Source organism: Corvus hawaiiensis, chromosome 8 (genome assembly GCF_020740725.1).
Source record: "Corvus hawaiiensis isolate bCorHaw1 chromosome 8, bCorHaw1.pri.cur, whole genome shotgun sequence".
Taxonomy (NCBI): Eukaryota; Metazoa; Chordata; class Aves; order Passeriformes; family Corvidae; genus Corvus; species Corvus hawaiiensis.
Genome location: NC_063220.1, coordinates 30,846,055 through 30,868,056, shown reverse-complemented (window position 1 = coordinate 30,868,056; position 22,002 = coordinate 30,846,055). Strand labels below are relative to the sequence as shown.

At 38.7% G+C, this 22,002-nt stretch overlaps 1 protein-coding gene across 4 annotated transcripts in view; it reads right to left on the bottom strand.

The window, feature by feature from the left end:
• The window catches only part of CABCOCO1 (ciliary associated calcium binding coiled-coil 1), a 214,364-nt gene that overhangs the window by 170,903 nt on the left and 21,459 nt on the right, over positions 1-22,002 (bottom strand). For 2 of the 4 annotated variants that reach the window (XM_048311322.1, XM_048311323.1), the window contains one exon: positions 18,705-18,802. In XM_048311322.1, the coding sequence (XP_048167279.1) occupies positions 18,705-18,802 (98 nt within the window). The remainder of the gene's footprint in view (positions 1-18,704; positions 18,803-22,002) is intronic. The other 2 variants (XM_048311325.1, XM_048311326.1) reach the window with 1 other exon arrangement.

Here is a 22,002-nt window from a genome sequence, read left to right as displayed (position 1 = left end):
GTCAGTATGAATAACACTCATATGTGAGAGGAATTTTTTTCTGGGCAGCATAGCATAAAGTATATTGATATACAAAAAGTATTCCTATAAGATAGAATCTAAGATAAGACTTTGACTTCAATGCTGTTGAATTGCTCCAGCATACCATAACTTAAGAGTTAAGCTTACTAATAAAGACAGACAGCCCTAAATTCAAGTCAAATCTCACGATTCCTTTATTACCAACATCAGATTACATGTATTCTCTAGGAGAATATCATAAAAGCAGTCCAATTTTTAAGAGAAAATTTCAAGGTGCCTTTAAATAGCAGAAATATCCTCATATATCCTTATAATAATTTTAGTTAAGTATTTGAATTTTAGCAGAGCCTTTGCAAATCCTTTCCACCTCTTCTGTTAAGCTTTCAGTTCTTACTACAGCAGTGCAGTAAGATGTTGGGCAATGAAAAGTACTGCAGTTTCAAAGTATCACAGTTTACCCTCCATGCATATACTTCACATAATATAAATAAATGATCAATTTTTAAACTGCCAAACTTCTCACGTGCTTAGCATTAAAACTGAACAATGATGTAAACCATCCAGAGTACTGCTTTATACTTCAAACACCTTTCAGTACAGTCATGTCATACATTTTATCTGATTATTACATTAAAAAAAAAAAAGTGAATATGAGCACTCAGAAATGTGCAGGAAAAGGTTGGGGAAGGTTGCTTGGGTAACCTCACTTATCTGAGCACAACTAAGTAAAAGTTAAAATATCAATATAGCCACACATCCTTTGCATTCAAGAAATTATTCTAAAATGTCAGCAAGTAGCACTTAAACATATCTATTTTCTAGCTTCTTCTGGTGCAATGGTACTTTCAGATGGAGAGGTTCATACTGAGGCAATAGTGTACACAAATAGACTCAGGAGAGGCAGAAACTCTAACATTGTCACAAGGGTAGAAAGAAAGGATGGCACTCTGTGTTGGTCTGGAACTCAGGGTATGTTCTGGCTTCATGATGGAATTCGTGTCAATTGGTCCCAGATCTTTTTTTTCACACGTGACTCTAGCTCTAATCCATGCTGCTTATCTCCTTGTTCACTTCTGGGCTGCCCTGCAGAGCAAGATGTCTGGCTCCTCCCAAGAGCAAGCTGCAGCCCAGAGCAGCTTCCTGCTGGGTTAGCTCTAGCTATGAAGTAGGAAGATTGGACATGGACCACATCTGTGGGCCTCCCCTCCCTCAGTACAAATCCAATAGCACCCAACAGGCAGCATTGTCACCCTGCAAGACTCTAGAGGCCCCTTCAGCCTGCCTGAGGATGTGCAGCCTGAGCTCTCTGTGCCATGCAATGGAGGAGTGTTCTGGCTGCGGCAGCAGATGTCTTGACAGAAGAACCAAGACAACAACGCAGAGGGCCAGATGAGTGTCACATCAGACTCAGCGAGAGTTCCCGCTGAGTTCATGTTCCATAACCTAGACATAGGTTATGGAACACAACCTGTGAGCATGAGCTGACCCATGTGAACTGTTCCAGTGACCAAGGCTGGCTTCCCTGGAGAAGCACAGTATGTGCCAGCTCGCTCAACCTCTGACCTTCATTCCTCATTTATAAAAGAGAGACCGTTTTGCTTCTGCCTTTGAACAGCCATAATGCTACTGACAGCTCACATGTCTAAGGCAACATTACATGTGAGCCACTGTCTGTTTCCGTCTCCAACTTCATCTCCTGAATAGAGCCTTGGGCAAAGCTGAAGTCTAAAGGTGGCATTTTTGAGACAGATGCTGCACCATACCCTCTCACTATACCCAGCACAAGTGTGCTGTCAGTCAGGAGCACTGGATGGGGACGGGCAGAAGTTTATGTTCAACCCTACTCTTACCCCTCTTCCTTTTGATTCCATTTGTATTCACCATCCACACAGCATGTATAATAGGTGACTCAAGTAAAATATACTGCTCCCAGAGGAAGTTTCAATGCCCTTGAATTCAACATAACTTCCTAAGTTGATTTAAGAAGGCACTGCTCCTCACTACCAGTTCTGAGCTCATGACCATTACTGTTCCCAGTGCAAAGGCAGCAGAAGGGAATGTGCGGCTGAATCTCTGCCTTCCAGACCATGAAATTTGTTTTGCACTGAGAGTTAAGACACATGATCCTCATCCTGCTTTTCCTGCTTCAAGTTCAGTAACGTCCATCAGAAGGTGAGGTGGAGAACAGAGACATATCTTAAACTGTCCCTGGAAGATTTATCATTGTGAGCCCAACTAGGTCCAAAATCTGTCATGTTATGAATTAGGCAAACTGTGCTGTCTGTTTTCTCCCTCTGGCCCTACCTCTAAATGTAAAAAAGTGCTGTTCCCAGTATTCATGATTGTAAAATTTAAATAGACCAAGCTAGGCGATTTATCTTATCAAATGTTTTTTGTGTTACAAACATATTGCTCTCAGGGCTCTCAGTACTAGTGGCACACAGAATCCTTTTTCTCCCCAGTGAAAGACGGTGTTGCTGTATTGTGCAAGCACTCTGAATACACAGGATGTCCTTGTTAAGAGAAGAAGACAGTTGTGATGTGTCTACATTTTGAGGCTTGGAATACAAATTCTCTTTTGTCCTTTACCATTGTTCTTTGATTTTGAGAGTTCTTTAGAGTTGAGAATTCTAAGAGCTGTTGCAGCTGTTTTCTTGCCAGATTTCTGGATTGTGTGACAAAGTCATGATTTGGCACTTCAGGTTTTGCGTAACCATGAAAGAAAACCTGAATTAAACTAGATGTGGAAGCGCTAAGTAAATATGGCCAAGACTGTACTTCAACAGCAAACACCCAGCCCTGTATTTTCCATCTAGCTAAGTAGGAGGCAGCTGTTTATTCCTGAAGTGCAATTTCACCAGCATAAATAAATCCAAAAGTTGGACCTTCATCTGGGATATTAGTTAATTCTAAATAAAACCCCTCAGGAGTATGAGAATTGATCAAAGAAGCTGACTGTGTCAGAAAGTCTGTGTGAAAGAGGAAGAAATGACTGGTAGTCCATTTAGAGAAAGGATGGAGGTGCATCTAAACTTGAAGAAAAAGCTAAATATTTTTTCTGAGTATTCTTTTCACAATCTTATTTACAGTGGCTGATTAAAAAAAATGTTAAACAAAGCTGCTTTGTTTGCAACCCCATCCTTAGATCTGGATCGGACTCTACCAGACACATGAAATATAAGGCAGAGGCACAAACCAGCAAGTTTGAGGGGAGATTCTTCAGAAAAAGCAAGCAGCAAGCTAACAGAAGTCCTAAGGGTGAAATAGATTTTAAAATGTCCCCTCTCTAAGCTCAACTCCTTTCAGAACTTGTTCAGATTTGTACTGAATGTTATCTACACTTCACATACTTAAAGTTGTCTCAAAATGCTTATTCAGGGCTCAGGTACCTTTTTGAGGTTCTTGCTTTGAAAATGAGAGAAATTTGGCTGTCCTTAGTCTATTTTGATATATTTAGAGTTTCTGTTCTAAAATGAAAACCTGACCCAAAGATAACCCTTATAGGAAGGACTGCCTTGACTACAGCCTGCTCAGCATGCATCAACAGCAGCTGACCGGCAAAATAGGAAGGCCTGAGCAGTAGGGTCCAAAAGCATCATTTTCATTCCTGGACTATGTTATTTCCTCTCTGAATGAACACTTTTAAACTTGCAATTACTCAATATAATCTCCAAATCAAGTGCATTTACTTGCAGATGTGACACTAATCCTATTTATATCTTTTGGAGCATTTCTTTTTACTGGATAAAAAATGTGATTGAAGTGTTCCAAGACAATAAAAACGTGCTATTAATAATGAATTGTGCTAAAAACATACTCTTCATTGTTATCACTTCAGCATATCACTTAATATGGGAATATCAAAGACACAGGCAATCCTCCAAGTTATCTACTGAGTCCTGTCCAAATGAGAGAAAGACTAGACCATTGTGACATGAATTTTTCATTGTCTCCATTTTTATTCTCTACACTCTTTTCATCTCTAACTAGTTGTTCAACTATGTTCATTCAATTACTGAAATCCAGCTGGTTGAAACATATCCAGTTGGGCTTTATCATCTTTTGAACTTCTTTTTCAGAGAGGTCTTTAATGACTTTAACTGTTGTTGCAAGTCTCTCACACTCACACTAGATAATGCAAGGTTATCTTTGCAAAACCTATCTACAAACTTGACTCAAGTTCACTTGTGTGCAAACTTCCAGGAGAGGAAAATGCACTTCTTACACAGTGAGAACACTCAGCATTCATTCATGCTACCTTCTAATAGCACTTCATATTAAATGCTTTAAAAACCCTCTTAAACAGAACCAGATGTTTACAGAAATTCTGATGGCTGTCCAAATGAAATTATCTCACTCCCTTCCCCCAAACTCCCTTTATCCATTAAATAATGCATTGAAATGGAAATACAGAGCATGCAATGACTGACAGAATTAAACAAGGGGCAGATGAAAACTGAATTACTTGTGTATTTATGGCCTTTTTTTTTTTTTTTTTTTTGTTATCCAGTCTCTCTTAATCACATTCTATAGTATGTATTTTGATCCTGAAAATACATGTTTACTAATCAGTTTCTTTAACAATCATTTAAACACAGGTTCTTTACTTTTGTTTATGTTCTGCAGTAATCAGTCTTCTAGTTTTTCTTGTGGGGCTAATAGGAAAAGGCCCAGAAAAGGAGGAAAATCACTCTTACACATTGCCATGATACCCATTTCTATGGAAACCAAAGGTTCCACTAGGACAAGTCTCCTGATTCCAGAGAACTAGTGCTGTTGTGGAGATGTGTGTTGTGGCAGACGATCCTGGGGGAAAAATGAGCTCCAGTCCCTACATTGTCTAAAATGCACACACCATTAAAGCACATAGTGCTTTTCTTTCTTCAAATAGTAGAACACATTGTCCTCATCATCAGTGAAATTACTAAAACCGTGGTAAATTGCAGAGATCCAGCTCATGATTCACAAATGCAAGTATTACTACAGCGAGCAATTGAATCAAAGGGAAATTGGCATTGTCTCTTTAGATGTGTAATCAAACAAGGCTCCTCATGCCATTAAAGGCCATTGGAATTGGCTGTGACATCATATTCTACAAATATGAACCAATTTGAATTTAAAAAAAAAAGGAAAAGCAGCTACTTCATTTTCTTGGAATGCACTTCAATTTTCTCCTCTGTTCTGAGTGAAATCTCAACTGGATTCAATCTAACTGTGCAAAGAGGGTTAACCCTCGCCTGTCTGTTGAAAGAATGTGATTTGCTTATGTAAATGCCAAAGACCTCTATCTTTATAACACCCAGTTGGAAATATTCTGTAGAAATACCTTTATTATGGGGGTGATTCAGCTCAATAAATTCTGCCAGTGTCTGCCTCAAGTGTTTAGATGTGGCTGCCCTGAACGTACTGGGAAAGAGTGTAAGAGGAAAGTGAGCAAGCCATTTCATCCAAAGCTTAATGTGATTTCCAAGCCTGACAGCAATGCAGAATGTTTGCAATCTATTCCATGTGCTTTATCACCTATATATACACACGTACATGTGTATATATAGGTATATACAGATATAGGTGCTCAAGGAATAGACATTCTCTGTTCAGCTGGTTTAATCACGATATTTTAACATGAGTGCAGACTGTAACCCACAGGTCTTTACAGGTCGCTGGCACCCACCTTTACTTCTTCATGGAAGCTGATAGGAAATCAGCTGAATTACAAAAAACCCCAATGCTTTCATAATATTCATCTGTGTGCACTGCTACAATGTAACACTCGGGCTAAGCATTCACCTGCACAGTTGCTTTCATCACAATAGCAGCAATATGCGCCAGTAGCAATTCTCTAACTGGGCAGTAGATATGTTAGTTGCTCACAGGCTGATAGAAAGAACCAGGAAAAACAGGGAAAAACCAAAATCCATGGTTTTTTGCTTCTCAGTTCCTTTGAATAGACCCATGGCTCATGTTGGCCATTGTTTTTCTTCATAGTTCCCATGATCAGCAGTGTGGGCACTCAGTTCAGACCAGTGGTCTGATGCAGCATGGAGGCTGATAACAGAAGACTGACAAAAGTAGGAATATTGGCATAAGGTTTGGGGGTTGTTGTTTGGTTTTTTTTTTTTTTAATCTGTTCTCTTTCTTTATGCTGTTTCTTGTTTCAGCTTTCTCTAATAAGGAATCATCAGTTCCCCAGTGGAGGGGTCACTGAACTTTGCTAGTAGGACAGTCCCTGTATGGTCAAGACCATTGAGTGCTCCTGGTACACACTTGGCAATAATGATATTTACTTAGTACAGCTACAGAGAGAAATTCTGCTGGATCAGTGCTCTCAGAACCTCAGATTCCTGGTTTAAGATTATTTTATGCCACTGCCTCTTCCCTGCTCTGCTCCCACCAAATACAGTGGAGATTCTGCCCTTAATCTCACTTTATGCAAGATCAGTCTCTCCATTTAACTGTGAGTGTTTTTCAACAAACTCTCTGCCTACAGCCCCATTATCTTCAGTGGAGATCACACGGAGCTTATCTGCAGTATTGGACCTGTTGCCAATAATCAGTGCTGGCCAACATAGAGCAATTGCCCTCATTAAGACTTCAGCTCACAAAAGGAAAGTAGCATCCTAAACTTCAAGAAGCTGAGGTATCGCAGCAGTGAGAGCAGAATGAGAGCAGATAGAAGAAATCTCTTTGAACAGAGCCCTGCTGCAGCAATTACCTGTCTGACAGGAATGTTACTTCATTAAGCAGGAAATACATCAAGGCTATTATCCTCTGAGTTCTATATCATAATTGAAATAGCTGCAGAGGTATTTCTTTTGCTATCTGATAGATCTGCTTTTATATCTGCTGACAGGAATTCAGCTGGAATTAATAGCTGTAAAAGTAGAATGTACAAAAGAAGTGTAGCTCCACGCAGTGCGCTAATTTCTTCATTCCTCTTCAAGCACCTTAAGGATAAATGACATTGAATGCTCAGATTCTGAAATGTGTTAAACATCCCTGTAACTCTCCCAGGCATCACTGATTTCACTAATAACAAGTTATGCTAATTGCCCTGTGCGCAATGAGGGCCAGATATCTCAGTACTGAAGGTTACAAACATTCGACGGTACTAAGGCATCTCACTTACTTTGGTCATATTGCTTCTCAAAATCTGATCTTAGCCCACGGAATTCATCTCCCAGGATGCCAAAACCAAATGTTGTCATAAAGGCTGGATTTAATTTTGTTTTTATTAAAGCCATGTCAAAGTTAGAACTAGCATTTATGTGTATTTGTACCTACTCAGAAAAGATAGTGAAGTATTATTATGTATAGCCAAAAAAATTACAACAAATCACATAACTTCTGCAGACAGATTATATTATTTATTTCTTCTCTTAATGTTAGTAGCACACATGATAAATCCGTCCTTTAGTTTTCTTCTTTTTGTCCCCCTTCCCTCCCACTCTCCCTTTCTACCCACGAACCATAATTTCTGTAGATCTTACGCATTTTCTCTGCTGTCCTATGTTTCTAAGGTATACACTTTTTAATTACCTATTGTCTGTTCCAATCCACCAAAATCTTAGCTACTGTCTCAAGCTGGTCAAAACACTGGGAAAAAAAATAAGGAAAATTGTCCCTGTTTTAAAAACCCCATCCAGACCTATTGCGTGCATTTGCCTGCAAACAAGCAACTAAAATACATTCCATGAAATATATTATCTGAACTATCACACTGCTGACTCTGAAACACTTGGAAGTACAAATGTTTTCTAGGAATACAGCTGACTGTGAGAATGTAAAAACACAGTAACCTCAAAGATTTCCAGCATCAACAAAAGTTTTCTGTATGGCTTGTCTTCCTAATACAAAACAATATTTAACATGGCCCTTGATCAGACAAAACGTTATGTTCTTTAAAAAGGACTAGTTCTGTCCACTGTTTGTGGAAGTTGTTACTTTCATAAGATCTGTAACTAGAGTAAAATAATTATCTGGAAAAATGAGTAGTTTTTGTTAACTAGAAGTCATCAGTGTTCACTATGGTTTTGGTATAAAAAAGGGTCTGTCTAGACAGTCACTGCATAGTCACTGAAGGATCTCCGTGAAGAACAGCTCTTCTTGGTACATAATTGAGAAGAATATTTATGTTCACATGTGGGAATCTTGTGCTTTATTTATGAATTTGCATACATCAAATTACGGCTTCTCGGGTCATTTCTAGCAGATGGTAAATGTTAAGAAAGGAAAATGTGCTTGTAAGCACAATACTGCAAGCCATAGCAGGGCTTGAATGAATTGGGTTCTTGTGTGTACAGTCCTCTGAATTTTAATACCCTTAAACAACATTTCAACTCCAACAAAACCATTCATACATACCAGTGATTTTAAGGACTTTCTCTGTCATGCAGGGAAAATTCTCATTTCCGAAGCATCTGTTCAGCTTCATCCTTACAAAGCCTGATTAGGTGTATGTATTAGACAAATTCCAATTAGTGATATAAAAAGATAAATGAAACCTTTTTAAACACATTTTTCCTCCTCCACTGAGAAAAGACAAGATCTTCAGCCCAAGTTGCTGTGAGAGCAATAAGTGATTTACTGTTCAACTTCTTCCTGCCTCCTAAAATGGGACTTTTTCCTTTAATTTCCCTGCTTCACTCCATTTCAGGAACTGGAAGTTCTATGAAACCTACATTTAGAAATAATCATTGTCATATCACCATGATTTCTAAAGAATAACTTCTCCTATTCTTCTAAAAAGATTCATATTCTTAATGAGCAGCCCATCTGGGACAATTTGCCTAAAACGGTGATGTAATCCCTAATGGCAACAACTCTCATCCTAAACAGTCTGATAAAGATCCCTGTAATATTCTCACTAAACTAGACTCTGCTCTCATTTAAAATTGTAAAGAACTGAGGACGCTGCAATGAAATCGTATTTTGACATAGGCAACAAAATGGGGTTTTTTTTCCTGAGAAGGATTTATAAATACTGTGAAAATGATTCAAATACAAATGTTTCCCAGATGAGTCAAGCATGCAGAACAGCTGTAACTTAGCCTAGTGGGCAGGAGAGAAGACTTGGCTAAGTCCTGTGATACTCCACAAGGTTTTGGGTTTTTTCAAAACTCTTACTGAAGTTTAGTTTTTTCTTCGCCTTTCATTCCTTTTTCACCTCCACCTTGGAACAGCTGTATGTAACAAATTAGTCCTTGAAAGACAGGAACACTGAAAATATGATGGAAAATAATTTCCCCTGGGAGTGTAAAGTATTTGTGTTAAATCAAATGCAAAATCAACTTAAACATCCATATGAATATCCTAGGAAAAATATTTAGCCGCTTTGATACTTTCTACCTTTTCCTTCCTCACCAAGGAATAGAGTAAGAGATTTCCATTAGGATAATGTTATGTATGAATTACCCTTTGCCCATGGGGAGTAGGGGAAATTACAGCTTTTATACTCTGGGTTTTTTGTAATTTACAGGGACTTGTTTTGGGATGCACTAGGCTGACTACAACAGTGCTAAGTGTTTTCAGAGTACAAAGTATGTCATTTAGAGGAGCAGACCTGTACTGAACTCACAGGCACAATTCCAACCATTTCAAGGGTTTTGTTCCCCAGCAATGTGCAGAAAGTGCTGAGGCGCCTGTTCAAAGTACAAGCACAAGTTCACAGAAGGACTGAAGTCATTCCCATACCCTAAGACCTTTCCAAGCATTCAGTAATACTTGGCTGCAGGCACATCTGTCTAATGGTTTTTATCCAACAGAAATCCAGTCAAAACCAGTTCACGTTGATAATACCTGGCCCAAAAGGTTGACCATGCACAAATCATGGAGTTGATAAGGAAATAAAACCTTCACATCTTGTTCTCCATCAAAAGGTTCAGTTCTCAGCTCCAGACACAATAGCAACCATGTATAGGCACAGTTTCAGTTGTGTTTAAGTATTCCAAGATATGGTCTCAAGTAGTCTTTATCAAGCCACATTTCATAGACTGTTGAGCAAGTGAAACATCTCTGGACACTTTGTGGCTCCACAAAGCCAGCTGCACTAAGACTGGGAGCAAACTACTTTGAGTGCACCATCAAAGGAAACATTCCCATTTCAGCAAATATAATTTTCCGACTACTGTAATGATCAAAGCTATTACAAAAGCCAGGGCTATGATGGCACTGCGGTATCTGAAACAAAGAGACACTAGGTGAAGTGGTATTGGAGCTGTTCCACAGAGATACTCATAAATTCATTGGATCACATTTTGTCTCAGTTAGAGCAGTTTTCCAGCACAGAACTGCCCAGAGCTGGATTACAGTTTACAAAGATGAGATCTGAGGCTTGACTAACTTTTAGCAGTATACTAATAAAACAATCTACATACTAACAAAACAATTGCATATGAGATACTATTTTCTGAAGGTATTTTTGAATATTTATATTCTTACACTTCCTTTCTCTTATTAGGACAGTCCAACAATTGCTGTGTGAGGTAAATATTTTTTAATATTTATGCAAGGTCCCTTGTGGTTGTCTATTTACCCAGCGCTTTTCTCATCCCACATTGTTCCCCCCCCCCTCCCCTTGCCCCAGCCCTGGCCCCTCCCTCAGGCTCTCCCTTTTGGTTCCTGTACCCCAACTCCGCCCATGTCCCGCCCCTGAGCAAACCCCCTCGCTCCCCGAGCATGAGGTCCCTCAGCCTCTGGAAACCACCTGGGCAAGATGTAACATTAAAGATCTTTGGAAGCCACCATGAGGTCCCTTCTCTGCCTCCTTTGCTATCGCTGTGTTGCAGAGCCCAGCTAGCCGGAGCAGGCGCTCAGGGAACTCCAAAAGGACTATGGGAAGGCAAATCAGTCGCCTTGCCCTAAGCAGCTCAGCTGTGCTCTCCGGGAAAGCTGCAGCTTGCTAAACCAAACCTAGCACTGCAACAGTCCCTCTTCATGAAAGGAGACGTGTTGGGTATTAATCTGAGCCCTCCTCAAAGATTGGCTCTATTCTCTCTGAAACATAATATGGGAGCCTTTGGATACTGTGCATGAGACACTTCCTGTCGTTTTACCTATAATTTCTGTCCATCTTTGCAGTCCTACCTATCCCAAGGAGGTCAGGGAACCTTTAGTCAAGCCTACTAAACAAGCTGGTGAAAGCTTTAACTCGGCCTTGAACCAAATCATTGTGCATAATGCATTCAAAATGCACTTGTAAGTTCACACAGTGTTTGCACAGACACAAGCAGAGCTCTGTTCATCACTGTAGCTCTCAGGCAACACAAAGAATAAACAGCAATTACCGTGTTTGGTAATTTTTTAATGATGCCTCTGTGATGTTGCTTATAACTTTATATGAAGGGACTGCAAAGTGCTGCCTCATTTTCCCTGTTCCAGATGATAATGACCTCACTAACTGCATGCTCTGAAGGCTGCTTCTGGAAAGAGCTACTGAAAGAGACGTCATGAAACGAGATTCAGATTTTGTTATACCATGTTTTTTCAAAATGGCTTCTGTTTCCTTGCATACACAAAATGAGGTGTTTTGTCAGTGATTCAGGGCTGTGTAGTACAGAGAGTACCTGGAGACAGACAGGCTAGACAGGAGAGGCAACTTCTCAGCCCCAGAAACTCCTGTCCTCTTAGAAGGCTTGAGATTGGAAAAATTGCATATTTCCTGTACCACAGACCTTCTGATGACCAGAGAAAAGCTGTCTAAAAGGTTCATCTTGGCTAGAATTCATAAGGATGAGTAGAGGTAATAGAAATGTTTCCTTTATTTTCTCTGTATTGGTTCATAGCTGGTTTGGTTTGCCTCCTATCTAGGCTTTCTTTTTTATCTAGAAAGTGCCTGTGGCCCACTTTTTAGTCTTCCCAGGGCAAGTGAGGTCTGTCCAGGTACTTTTCCATTAGTAAACAGAAACATTTGCTGTCTCCTAGGTGCTTAGCCTTGACAGCAAGAGGGGAGGGTAGAGCAGATGTGTTCTTCTTCAATGCTATTAATAGCAATGTAGCCTGATTGTCATTCAATAGGGAAATCACCTTTCTGCAGGGTTGATGCAAAGAAGTTAGAAATAGATAAGCAAACTGTCTTTTATGACTCCAGCTGTGCTCAGTGTTAAATCAATTGTGGGTGATTCTTGTTCAAGGTTAGAAACAATATCATGTGCATTTTAGGCTGTGTAAATCCCATTTTCAGAACTGCCCTCTGAACACATCATTCCTTCTTTCAGTCATGGTCCTCCAAACATAGTTTACCTAGTGATGCCCAGGAATTATCTTCCACTGGACACGTGCCTTTTCTACTCCTGGATATTCAACAGGGCTATGCAGGTTGTGTCCTTGAGGCTCCCACAAGGTCAAGCTTTAGAACTGCTAGTGCCAGTATCGGGACACCTTAGGGGCAAACCTGGATATTGAGACCCCTATTACCAAATTGATAGGAACATCCAGTCAAACTCCTGTGGGCTCAAAGTGGGCTGCAATATTCTCATAGCACTGACCCCGTGTGACTCCTTTTAGGCATCTTCTTGCTTTGTACTTTTCTGTGCATATAGTCCTGTGTCAAAGAACTCTGTCTGGGCCTGCTTTCTCACCTGAAGTGCCCTGACTTGCACGAGCCCTATCCAGGATTAATGACTCTGTCATTTCTGGTCTGGCAGCCATGGCTGAGAGTACAACCCTCCCAATGCCTCTGTTTTCTCACACCTCCATTGGGTCATTCACTCTCCCCAGGGCTGACAACTGTGCTCCAGGTGCTGGACTCTGCTCTGTGAGACATTTCCCCTCTAACAATGGCATAAGGTGAACTAGATAATTATACAGGTTTACTTTATCAGCTAAGGATTTTTTTTTTAATCTTTTGTTGTGTTCTGGCTATTTTATGTGAGGCATTTCCTGGGTTCTCCAACACTCAACATGCCAAAGAGACTCTGGATGTTCTCCAGAGCCATTTCTTACATCTCACAGATACTTATTTTCTACACAATTTTGCCAGATGACTTGGTGTTATTGAAATGAAAAGCACATAAATGCCTCCTAAGAAATACTCATGATTTGTTTACTTCTCTTTAAAATCCTAATCCAAAAAGTTAACACTGACGTTATGCAAAATGCCACATTTACATTTAATAACAGCATCCTGAATAAATATTTAGAAAAACTGCAGTTTTTTAATTAAACCTGTAGTGAATGAAAGAGCAGATAAATAATGCATACAATAATAAACTTTCCTTAGTTAATCCACCCCTTTGGCAACATAGATAGTAGGTGATTGTATAATACTTTTAAATAGGTAACATTTGAGCATGATCCTTCCTACTTTTGTGATTATTTGTTGAATGAGTATATGTACACAGAGTTAATCAGATCAGTTGATTCCCCCATCTGTTCATTTCTGCCCAGAAAGAGAGACAATATTTTATTAATCATGAGTAAACTAAAACATAAAAGCAGAAACTAAGATTCAGAGAGACCTAGCCTAGCAACAGAGCAAGTTTCTAAAGGACTCCAGCATTCTGACTCAGTGATCAAAATTTAGTATTCCAGATGGGCGACATTTCTGATTTGACAGCCTTAAAAAAATAAAACCTAAACTCTTATCTGTAACAACTCTAGTATAAACAATTCTTCCGTCTCAGTAGCCAAATAAACTAAAACATTTATGCTCTTTTTACACAGATATAGTTTTGTCTACAAAGTGGAGGCCCATTTTTATTTTTCCTCACTTTCTGACCGTAAGGTTATGCTCTTGCATCATCTGACCCATCATAGACCTGGCTATACATAAGGGGGTGCTCCTGCCCACAGTTTGCTGTGAAGGTCCTCATTCTAACCTGGAATAAGACCACGTGTCCTGGGGATTCAGTGTGAACTAGTACAGAAGACAACAGTTTCATTGTTGAGGCACAAGGTGTACTGCTACTTCATCACTGATCTGATTTCCAGACTTGCGCCTCATGGATTAGCCATCCTCTCCAGCTCTGCAATTCTGAGCGCTCTGTGGCCCTGGTATGACATTCAATGCACAAGCACAACGCCCAGCATCAACTCTGTCCTGCCTGAACAATTAAACCGATAGGAGAAGAGCAGGAACCAGAAAGTAAGGAGAAAGAGGTCCTCAACATCCTCCTAAGGGGCAGTGATAGGTCAAGGTCACACTGGTAGTGGCTGCCATTGGCCTGTACAGCTGTAGGAAGGACTGAGCTGCAGGAGTAGCAACTGTAGGGAGCTCGAAGCTGGAAGATATTCTGGGCATGGCAGTGACCCCCCAGCTCTGGGAACAATGACACAAAACACAGAACAGCATTCCCTCCGGAACCAGAGTTACAAATGAGCAGCGCTCCCATCATAAACAAGAACAAAGCCAACCTTTCTGACCCAGCTTTTCCTGCTTAATTTATTACAGATTGCATAAAAGCCAAGAAATGATAGATGGTGTTTCACTTTGGGTAAAATTACACAGGTCCATGGCAATTACAGTGAAATGATGAGTAAGTATACTTCCAGCAGAACTAGATGTCACACTTTATAGACACAGATACACACAGAGACACACAGACACACACACATAGAGATTCCCCCTTGCAGGAACAGACAAGAATTCCCACTGAATGGGTTAAGGTTCATTAAATAGTCATACTCCTTCACTGACAGCTGTAATAGGAATACAATGTATTTTATATTACTTTATTGCACACTGAAAAATCATGTGGCCCATAAGGAAATGACTTATCCTATTAAAATTCCTAGTATGGAAAATCAGTAAAACGTTATCATGAAGCACTTTTGAAAAACAAACCTCCAGTGCCAAGACTTCAGGACATTCTGATTTTTTTCTGTTTTTCTGATAATTGCTTGTTTGAATTTATTTTATTGAATCTCCACAAGAAAGTGCATATTTTTTGTAAAATATGTTCACTAGCTTTTTTCCTACCTTCTAAAACTGGCTTTGGTACTTGTAAATTATAAAAATAGTAGGAAAAGTATCCTTCTAGGTGGTGAGGGATTCGCCCTTGTTCTGCCTTCTGTGTCACTGTATTCTGAACTATGATTGCTCTGCAGCTATAGACATCAGGTGTAGATCAACCTCTATGCACTGGAATTGTTTGAAACTTTTTCCACAGGTTATATCCCTGTGGAAACATGATTTCTTCTTTTTAGCAATTTTGGCATCTTATCATTTCAAGATAATGTAAATTTGTTTTCACATTATTCCTCTCCTCCTAATTATTTTTTTTTCTGCTTTCATTGTTTTTTCCACTGAAGATACAGGAGAAAAGATACAGGTAAGGCAGAGGAGAGAAGTGCCAAGTGTAGAAAAGAGAAGTGAGTAAGAAAATAAAAATTTCTTGGATTTGTGGGTTTTTTCCCTTTATTTTGCATGAAAATGAGATGCTAACAGCCTTAGCCAGAATTTCAATTCCTGTCATTGCCTTCAGACTGACTCCAGTTCACGAAGAGTTACACTAACTTCTCCTATTCTCTGAATTCTTTGGACTGGCACTATATTATGAGGGTTTTGGCCTAATACAGTGATAACTTGGTCCTGAGGGTGACCTCCTAGAGTCTACAGTAAAACCAATAACAAACTATGACTCCTGATAATGTGTCTCAACACAAGCAATTTGGCTCCTTTTTGTTTGAGTTTGGTTTGGTTTGGTTTTATTGACGTACCTAAGGAATTGGAGTGAGGAATTAAGAAATTTTTAAAAAGCACAAAACATTTCTTCACACTGAAAGCACAATCCTCTAAAATTAAAGTCTTTAAGGATGTACTTTCAGTGGGGAAGATGTAAACCCGAAGAAACTCTCCCAAATCTTCATCCTCACATATTTGAATCGTGGTACAGCTGAAATCAGCTGCAAAATTTCCATTTGCTTCAATGGGACTAAAAGTTCCCTCTGAGAATCTAATCAGTTTTCTTTATACTGTCATTTTTTCCTGTTCCTATTATGAATACTGCTGCAATTTGCCTGCACAGACTTCTCCATAGCTTTTCAGCTCCAAGAGCATTTCCTGATTCAATTTGGCTCGTAAACAACTGCATTTTTTGTTCTTCCAATATATTTCTCATAATGGTACCATTTTCACAAATGGACCCCAGCTCAGTTAAATTTGTTCTGTCTAACATTAGTGAAAGCACACAGATTTTCCTCAGGATACAGTTCATAATACTTTTTGTTTCCATAGCAAGTGTTTTTCTGCATATCATTACAAAGATCGAAGGAGCATCTTCAATACAGCTCATAAAATGAATTCAGATTCTGAACCTCCTCCTTTTTCTCCTACAAATACTAATCCTCTTTTAGAAGTGTGGAGCTTTCTCACTCCCACTTGATGTTGAAATTCACGCATTAATTCTGCCAGGGATAAAAATGTATTGATAATAAATAATAGTAAAATTATGTGGTAAATCTTAGATGCTCTGTTTATTATATTCTAAAATGTGCTTAGCAGATAGTATTTAGTCATTATGCTACAGAATGCTACATATAATATCATCTTAAAGAACTGATCTTGCCTTTTGTGGTAACTTGTTTTTCAACATCTAGAATGATAGCACACCATGGACTTATTTGCTCATCAAGTCACTGGAGGGAGCTAAGTAAACACTTACATCAATTATAGTGAAACAGAATTAGCAACAAGAGCACACAATAACAGATTCTAAACTATTTGTTCCAAGCTACAGCCTAGAAAGACTATAAAGCTCTGAAACATTTGATGAATAGAAAATAATATGTAGCTAGTTTAAATATTTAGAAAGAAGAATACCGATGTTGCTGTTCACTGGTGGGACATTCCTTAGGTGAATCAACAACTTGGAACAAATTTACAAGGTACGTGTTCAACTGAAGAAAATCTACTCATATTCATTCAATGAGATTGTAAAAGTCATCTGGTTACTCTGACATGTACCTGTTGTCTGCAACACAACCCCTGAAATTACTGCCTGTTCATTTGACTTATATATGAACTCTGTATTTATAATGCTAGAAATTTAAATGAAACCAACAAAATAACAGGAAAATCCATTAGCAGCCTAAGCACTGCTTCAACAGCACATGAGAGGTTACTCCCAAAGGATCACATTACCATGGGAGAGAGGAAGCTAATGATGCTCCCTGGAGCAAGGGGGTTCATAGGGGTTCCCTGGTTCAAGGGGGTTCACTGACAAATAGCTAGATTATCACTCTGGTTAATGCAATACAGTAAAGTGATAGAATACTGGACTGCAAGGTGGGAAGTAGAGACAAAGAAATCTGATCTAGAAAAGACATTCTTGGGAGAAAAATATCTAACAGTTATAAATAACATATGTGAGTTTGAACACACTTTATGTCCCGGTTACATAGTGGGTCTTGCTTGATTATTACTGTGAGAAATTAAGATTGTCCTGCATGTTTTTTATTGGATATGAGAAGACAGGGTTAATTACAAATGTCCACATCTCTTCTCCCATGAACAACACATAAATTAGCTTTTCCAGAAAAAGTCTGCCAGTTTTGGCTTAATGCCTCAGAGTCATGGTATTAGAGACACAGGCAATCAGAAGAACTGCTGGCAGAAGAGAGTGTTGTGTTACTCTGATTTACACTACTGACCAATCTGGCCCGTTGCTAGACTGGATAATACTGTTACTGTAGGAAACACAGCAGGTAAAACTTCCTAGGGGCAGAGGCGATGTGCTACACAAATTCGAAGCATCCCCAGCTGTATGAACCTACACCAGCCATCAGATGGAAAATGTCCTGTCACTGCTGATTTGACCAAAGCGAAAGCCTCTCCTAATCTCTACTAATTTCCTGAGTCAGCGTGCTCCCTTAATGCCTGCCACTAATTACACAGATTTACAACTCTGTGCAATATTTGTGAACTAAAGGGAAACCCTCTGAGATTAAAAGATTATGAAAGACTATTGTCTCAACAAAAAAAAAAAAAAAAAAAATTAAAAAGCACTGCAACCCTTTAAAGACAATGGTGAGAAATGGCAGGATTTTGACTTATGACATTATCACAAGAGAAGAATCATCTAATCTAAGGGAGGAAAACAATTACTTAGGGCTGGCTACGTGTGTGGCAACATGTCCGTTACCTTTCTGCTAAATATCAAAGCTCCTGCAGCCCTTCCTCACTATCCGTGTAAGTTGGAAATCAGCTTTGCCATTTATAACACATGGCATTTCACTGAGGCACCCAACTGGGAGATATTTTTAGACTACAGAGGAGAGATTTGTTGGCTAATAACCTTGCAGCATTCCTGCATTATGTTGGCAGAAGAGTCACTGACAAAGTAACAGTTCAAACACTGTTTTTCTGTCATACTCTTGTTCTTTGTTAAATTCATCACCTTCAACCAAAAGCTTCTAAACAGCTGAAAATTCAGAAGTCTGTAAAAATAAAATGCCTGTGTGCAATGTCTTGGATAAAATTCAGTCAAAGATCACAAGGTTAGGATCTGATGAGGCAAAAATTTCTCCTGTGGGAACAGACAATACTTAATTAGACCTACAGATTTGACCCATTATGTGTGTATATATTTAAAATCATACTATTGCCTCCTAGTGCCCATTTTTATCTTGCTTTGTCAAATTTTTTGTAGGATTAGGTTACTTACTATAGTCAATGGACATTTTATGGATGTGGTTTAATACCATATACAAGCATCTTCTCACATTACAGTTGCAGAAGAACAACTCACATAACTGAACTCTTGTGGACAGGTTGCAGGAGAGAACCCACAGCTTCTGGAACTTACATTTACTTTGTTTTGTTCATTAATGTCTCCATGCTGCTGACCTAGAGAACAGAAGAGATAATTATTAGGTGTTTTCAACACCATTTCCCATTGAAATTAGTTTGCCATACCAGAAGCAGAAAACAAGCACTGCAAAACAGGTACAGTCCCTGTATCTCCCCACTGAAGCAGAATGAGTACTATGGATTCAGCACATTTCAAATACTGGTTATATTGGTCATGCAATTTAGCTTTCGCAATGTGTAGATATCTCATGCCTCTTTTATTAGCTGAAGCAATTAAAGTACAGTCAGACATAAGATTTATATTTTCATATTCCCTCTTTGTGCGATTCATTTTGAGATAATTAAAATAATTTTTCAGTGAAGCTGTCACAGCATAATGAAAAATGTTATGGGAATATAAACAAAACTTGTAAACATTTTATGAGGTTTTTTTTTTTTAAAGGGGGAAGGATCCACAACAGCTTTAAAAAATCAAAAATGATTCCCAAGGTGAAGAAAGAACTATATCGGGATTTTAAAAACTCAGCTAACAATTATTTGAAAATAATTACTTTCCCAGAAAAGAAGTATATGAGAAAAACGCCAGCTGATGAAAATAATTCAGCATTTTTCCCTCCTATTTTCTCTGTATGATTATTACTGTACCTGTCCAGATAACAGAACAGACAATGTAAAACAGTACACATCATTTCCTGCATTAGCTGCTTTAATCTGCTATGATTGAGAATGTATTTCTGGACACTGTCCAGACAGGCTTCTGGCAATCAGAACAGTGATGAGACCTGATGTACCTTGTTAATTCTCTTTAGGCTAAATCCCACAGTCCTTGCCCAGACTAAATTCTCATTGAGAGTTTTATTTAGGTTAGATTTTGACCTATTAACCTTAACATCTTGAATTCATGGTTCTTTCATCCACACTTTTCTTTCTTTAAATAAAGTATCGGGTTTACCTAATATACTGATATAAAAAGAGCCCTTGGTACATTTAAACTCATGTGTCTCGTGCCAGTGGGAACAGCACTGGAGAAAATGTTTCTGCAATTTATGGGGCAGTTAAACTGATGTGAATATATGGAAATAGAAGACATGCATTAGATCATTCTCTTCCCCATTTTACAAGCAGATATGCACAGGAAAACCACTGAATCCACATACATACAGCACCAATTACATGACTGACTCCAGGACTAAAGGAGTTTTCTCCAGCAAAAATTTTTTGAGTTTTGTCCCACTTCATTTACTGTCTATTCCTCTAGAGACTGGTTTACAGTTTAGTATTTTTCTTTCAGTCATCCTTGTGTCCTTTAGCAGTCTTGAGTTTTTCTAACTCTGGTAGTAATCACAAGCCAATGTGAGTACTGTGGAAGTAACATTAATTTAAAAATACATTTTAAAAAAAATTATATATACCTTTGCAAAGATGCTTCCTGTTCCTTCAAATATTGGCTTCAGAACTCCTTTCCAGGCAGTAAGCAGAGATCTTGCCATGTCAGTCACCTTTCTCAACACCTCTACTACTTTTATTTATCTTTATAATTAAAAACAGTAAAAACTACTATACAGGAATAGCTAAGTGTTTCTGCTCTTCTGGTGTCATTGACATCAAATCCATCATTCAAAATCAATCAAAGCTTATTTTCTCTTCAGTACATTCTGATGCTTCACATTTGTGAGGTTCCTCCCTGTATCTCTGTCCGCAAGTCCTTACATGACCTGAATCACTGCAGCCCCCATATTCCTTATCCTTTATGGCTGGCATTAACTACCTCTGTTTGTTTGTTGGACTTTTTGCCACAGCCCTATTTCAATCTTCACTTTGTACTTTGCTAAGCTGCAGGCCTTAAAAATCTTCTATAGGATAATAGAACAGATAAGACATCTAAATACCACCAGTTTGCTGCAACAGGCTGGATTTATTTCAAGGTTCACCATGTCCCTCTGTATCTTCTTTGCTTTTATAATTTCACTTACTTATGTGCCTTCTATTGCTGAAGAGAAATATACTTTCTGCTTGGAAATGCTTGCCATCAAAGACACGATGTAGATAAAATTGGCTTTGAGCTAGATGGCCTAAACGGTATTAGTGAGAAAATAGCATAAATTTCTACATTTAACAGCAAATCCAACATATAGACATACCCTAAACTGTCACTTTTCATGGCAGAATTCCTGGACCCCAAACCCTCTTTCCTTATAGGTGACACTAGAACACTCCAAGAGATTGCTCATAAGCCAGTAATTCAGTTCAGAGAAGAAAGTTCTCTAAAATCAGTTAATTGTATGAGATATCCATTACTTGCTTCTTCCTCTGTAACTGATACAAATTCTGCTGTTGAATATTGCCTACCTGGAACTAGCTAGCAAAAGCATTTCGATAACTTCTTACGCAGAGTTTGATGTTACGCAATTTTCTCTTCAAAAAATCATTTTTAATCATCTACTGCTTTTCTTTGTTACTACTAATGCCAAAGCCACCTGTGCAACTCAAGAGTGTAAAGTTAAAATCTGAAGGAAAAACCCCACACTCTCTGTGTTTTGCAGTAGGCAAGCACTTAAAAGGAACCAGACCACCCAGTTCACAGCACTGCTCTATTTGAAGTCCTTCTGATGCTGAAGCTAATTATGCATCTAGCTAGGTGGGTAAGTATCAGAGCTAGAGAAACAACTTGAAGAAAAAAATCAACAATTTAGGGTTTAAAGGATTCCATTCACACCCTAAGAAGAAGCCACAAATAATCATGAACTCTCACTTTGTTTTATGAGCATTCATTTCTGTTCTGTTGGATATGTGCTATTTTTAGATAATAGTTCATAAAGAAAATGTCTTGTGTAGTAAATAATACAAAATGTTTCATTTTCTTAGGAGTAGAAAAACATTCCAAGTTACTGTCATGGGTACTGCTGTATGCAATAAGCAAAAGCCTGATCCTCCTTCCCAAACCAACAGAGATTCTAAAGGAAGAAACTAAGCTGCAGGTAGTGCTCAGAAGATCAGTTAGTAGAGATGCACTTTTCCTTGGAAAGAGTGTTTTGGCCAGCATATTTTTCATCTTTTCCATAAACATACTGAAAACTATCACTAAAATGGGATTCTACCGGTACAATCATGTTCACAGCTGGTATTTGCCGGCAGGAAAGATGCAATTTGAAAAACAAAAGGGATGAGAATCTCTGTTCTCTCTCAGAAAAGAATAAGAGAGAAAAAACCAGAAAATAATAAAGCAAAAGAAACAT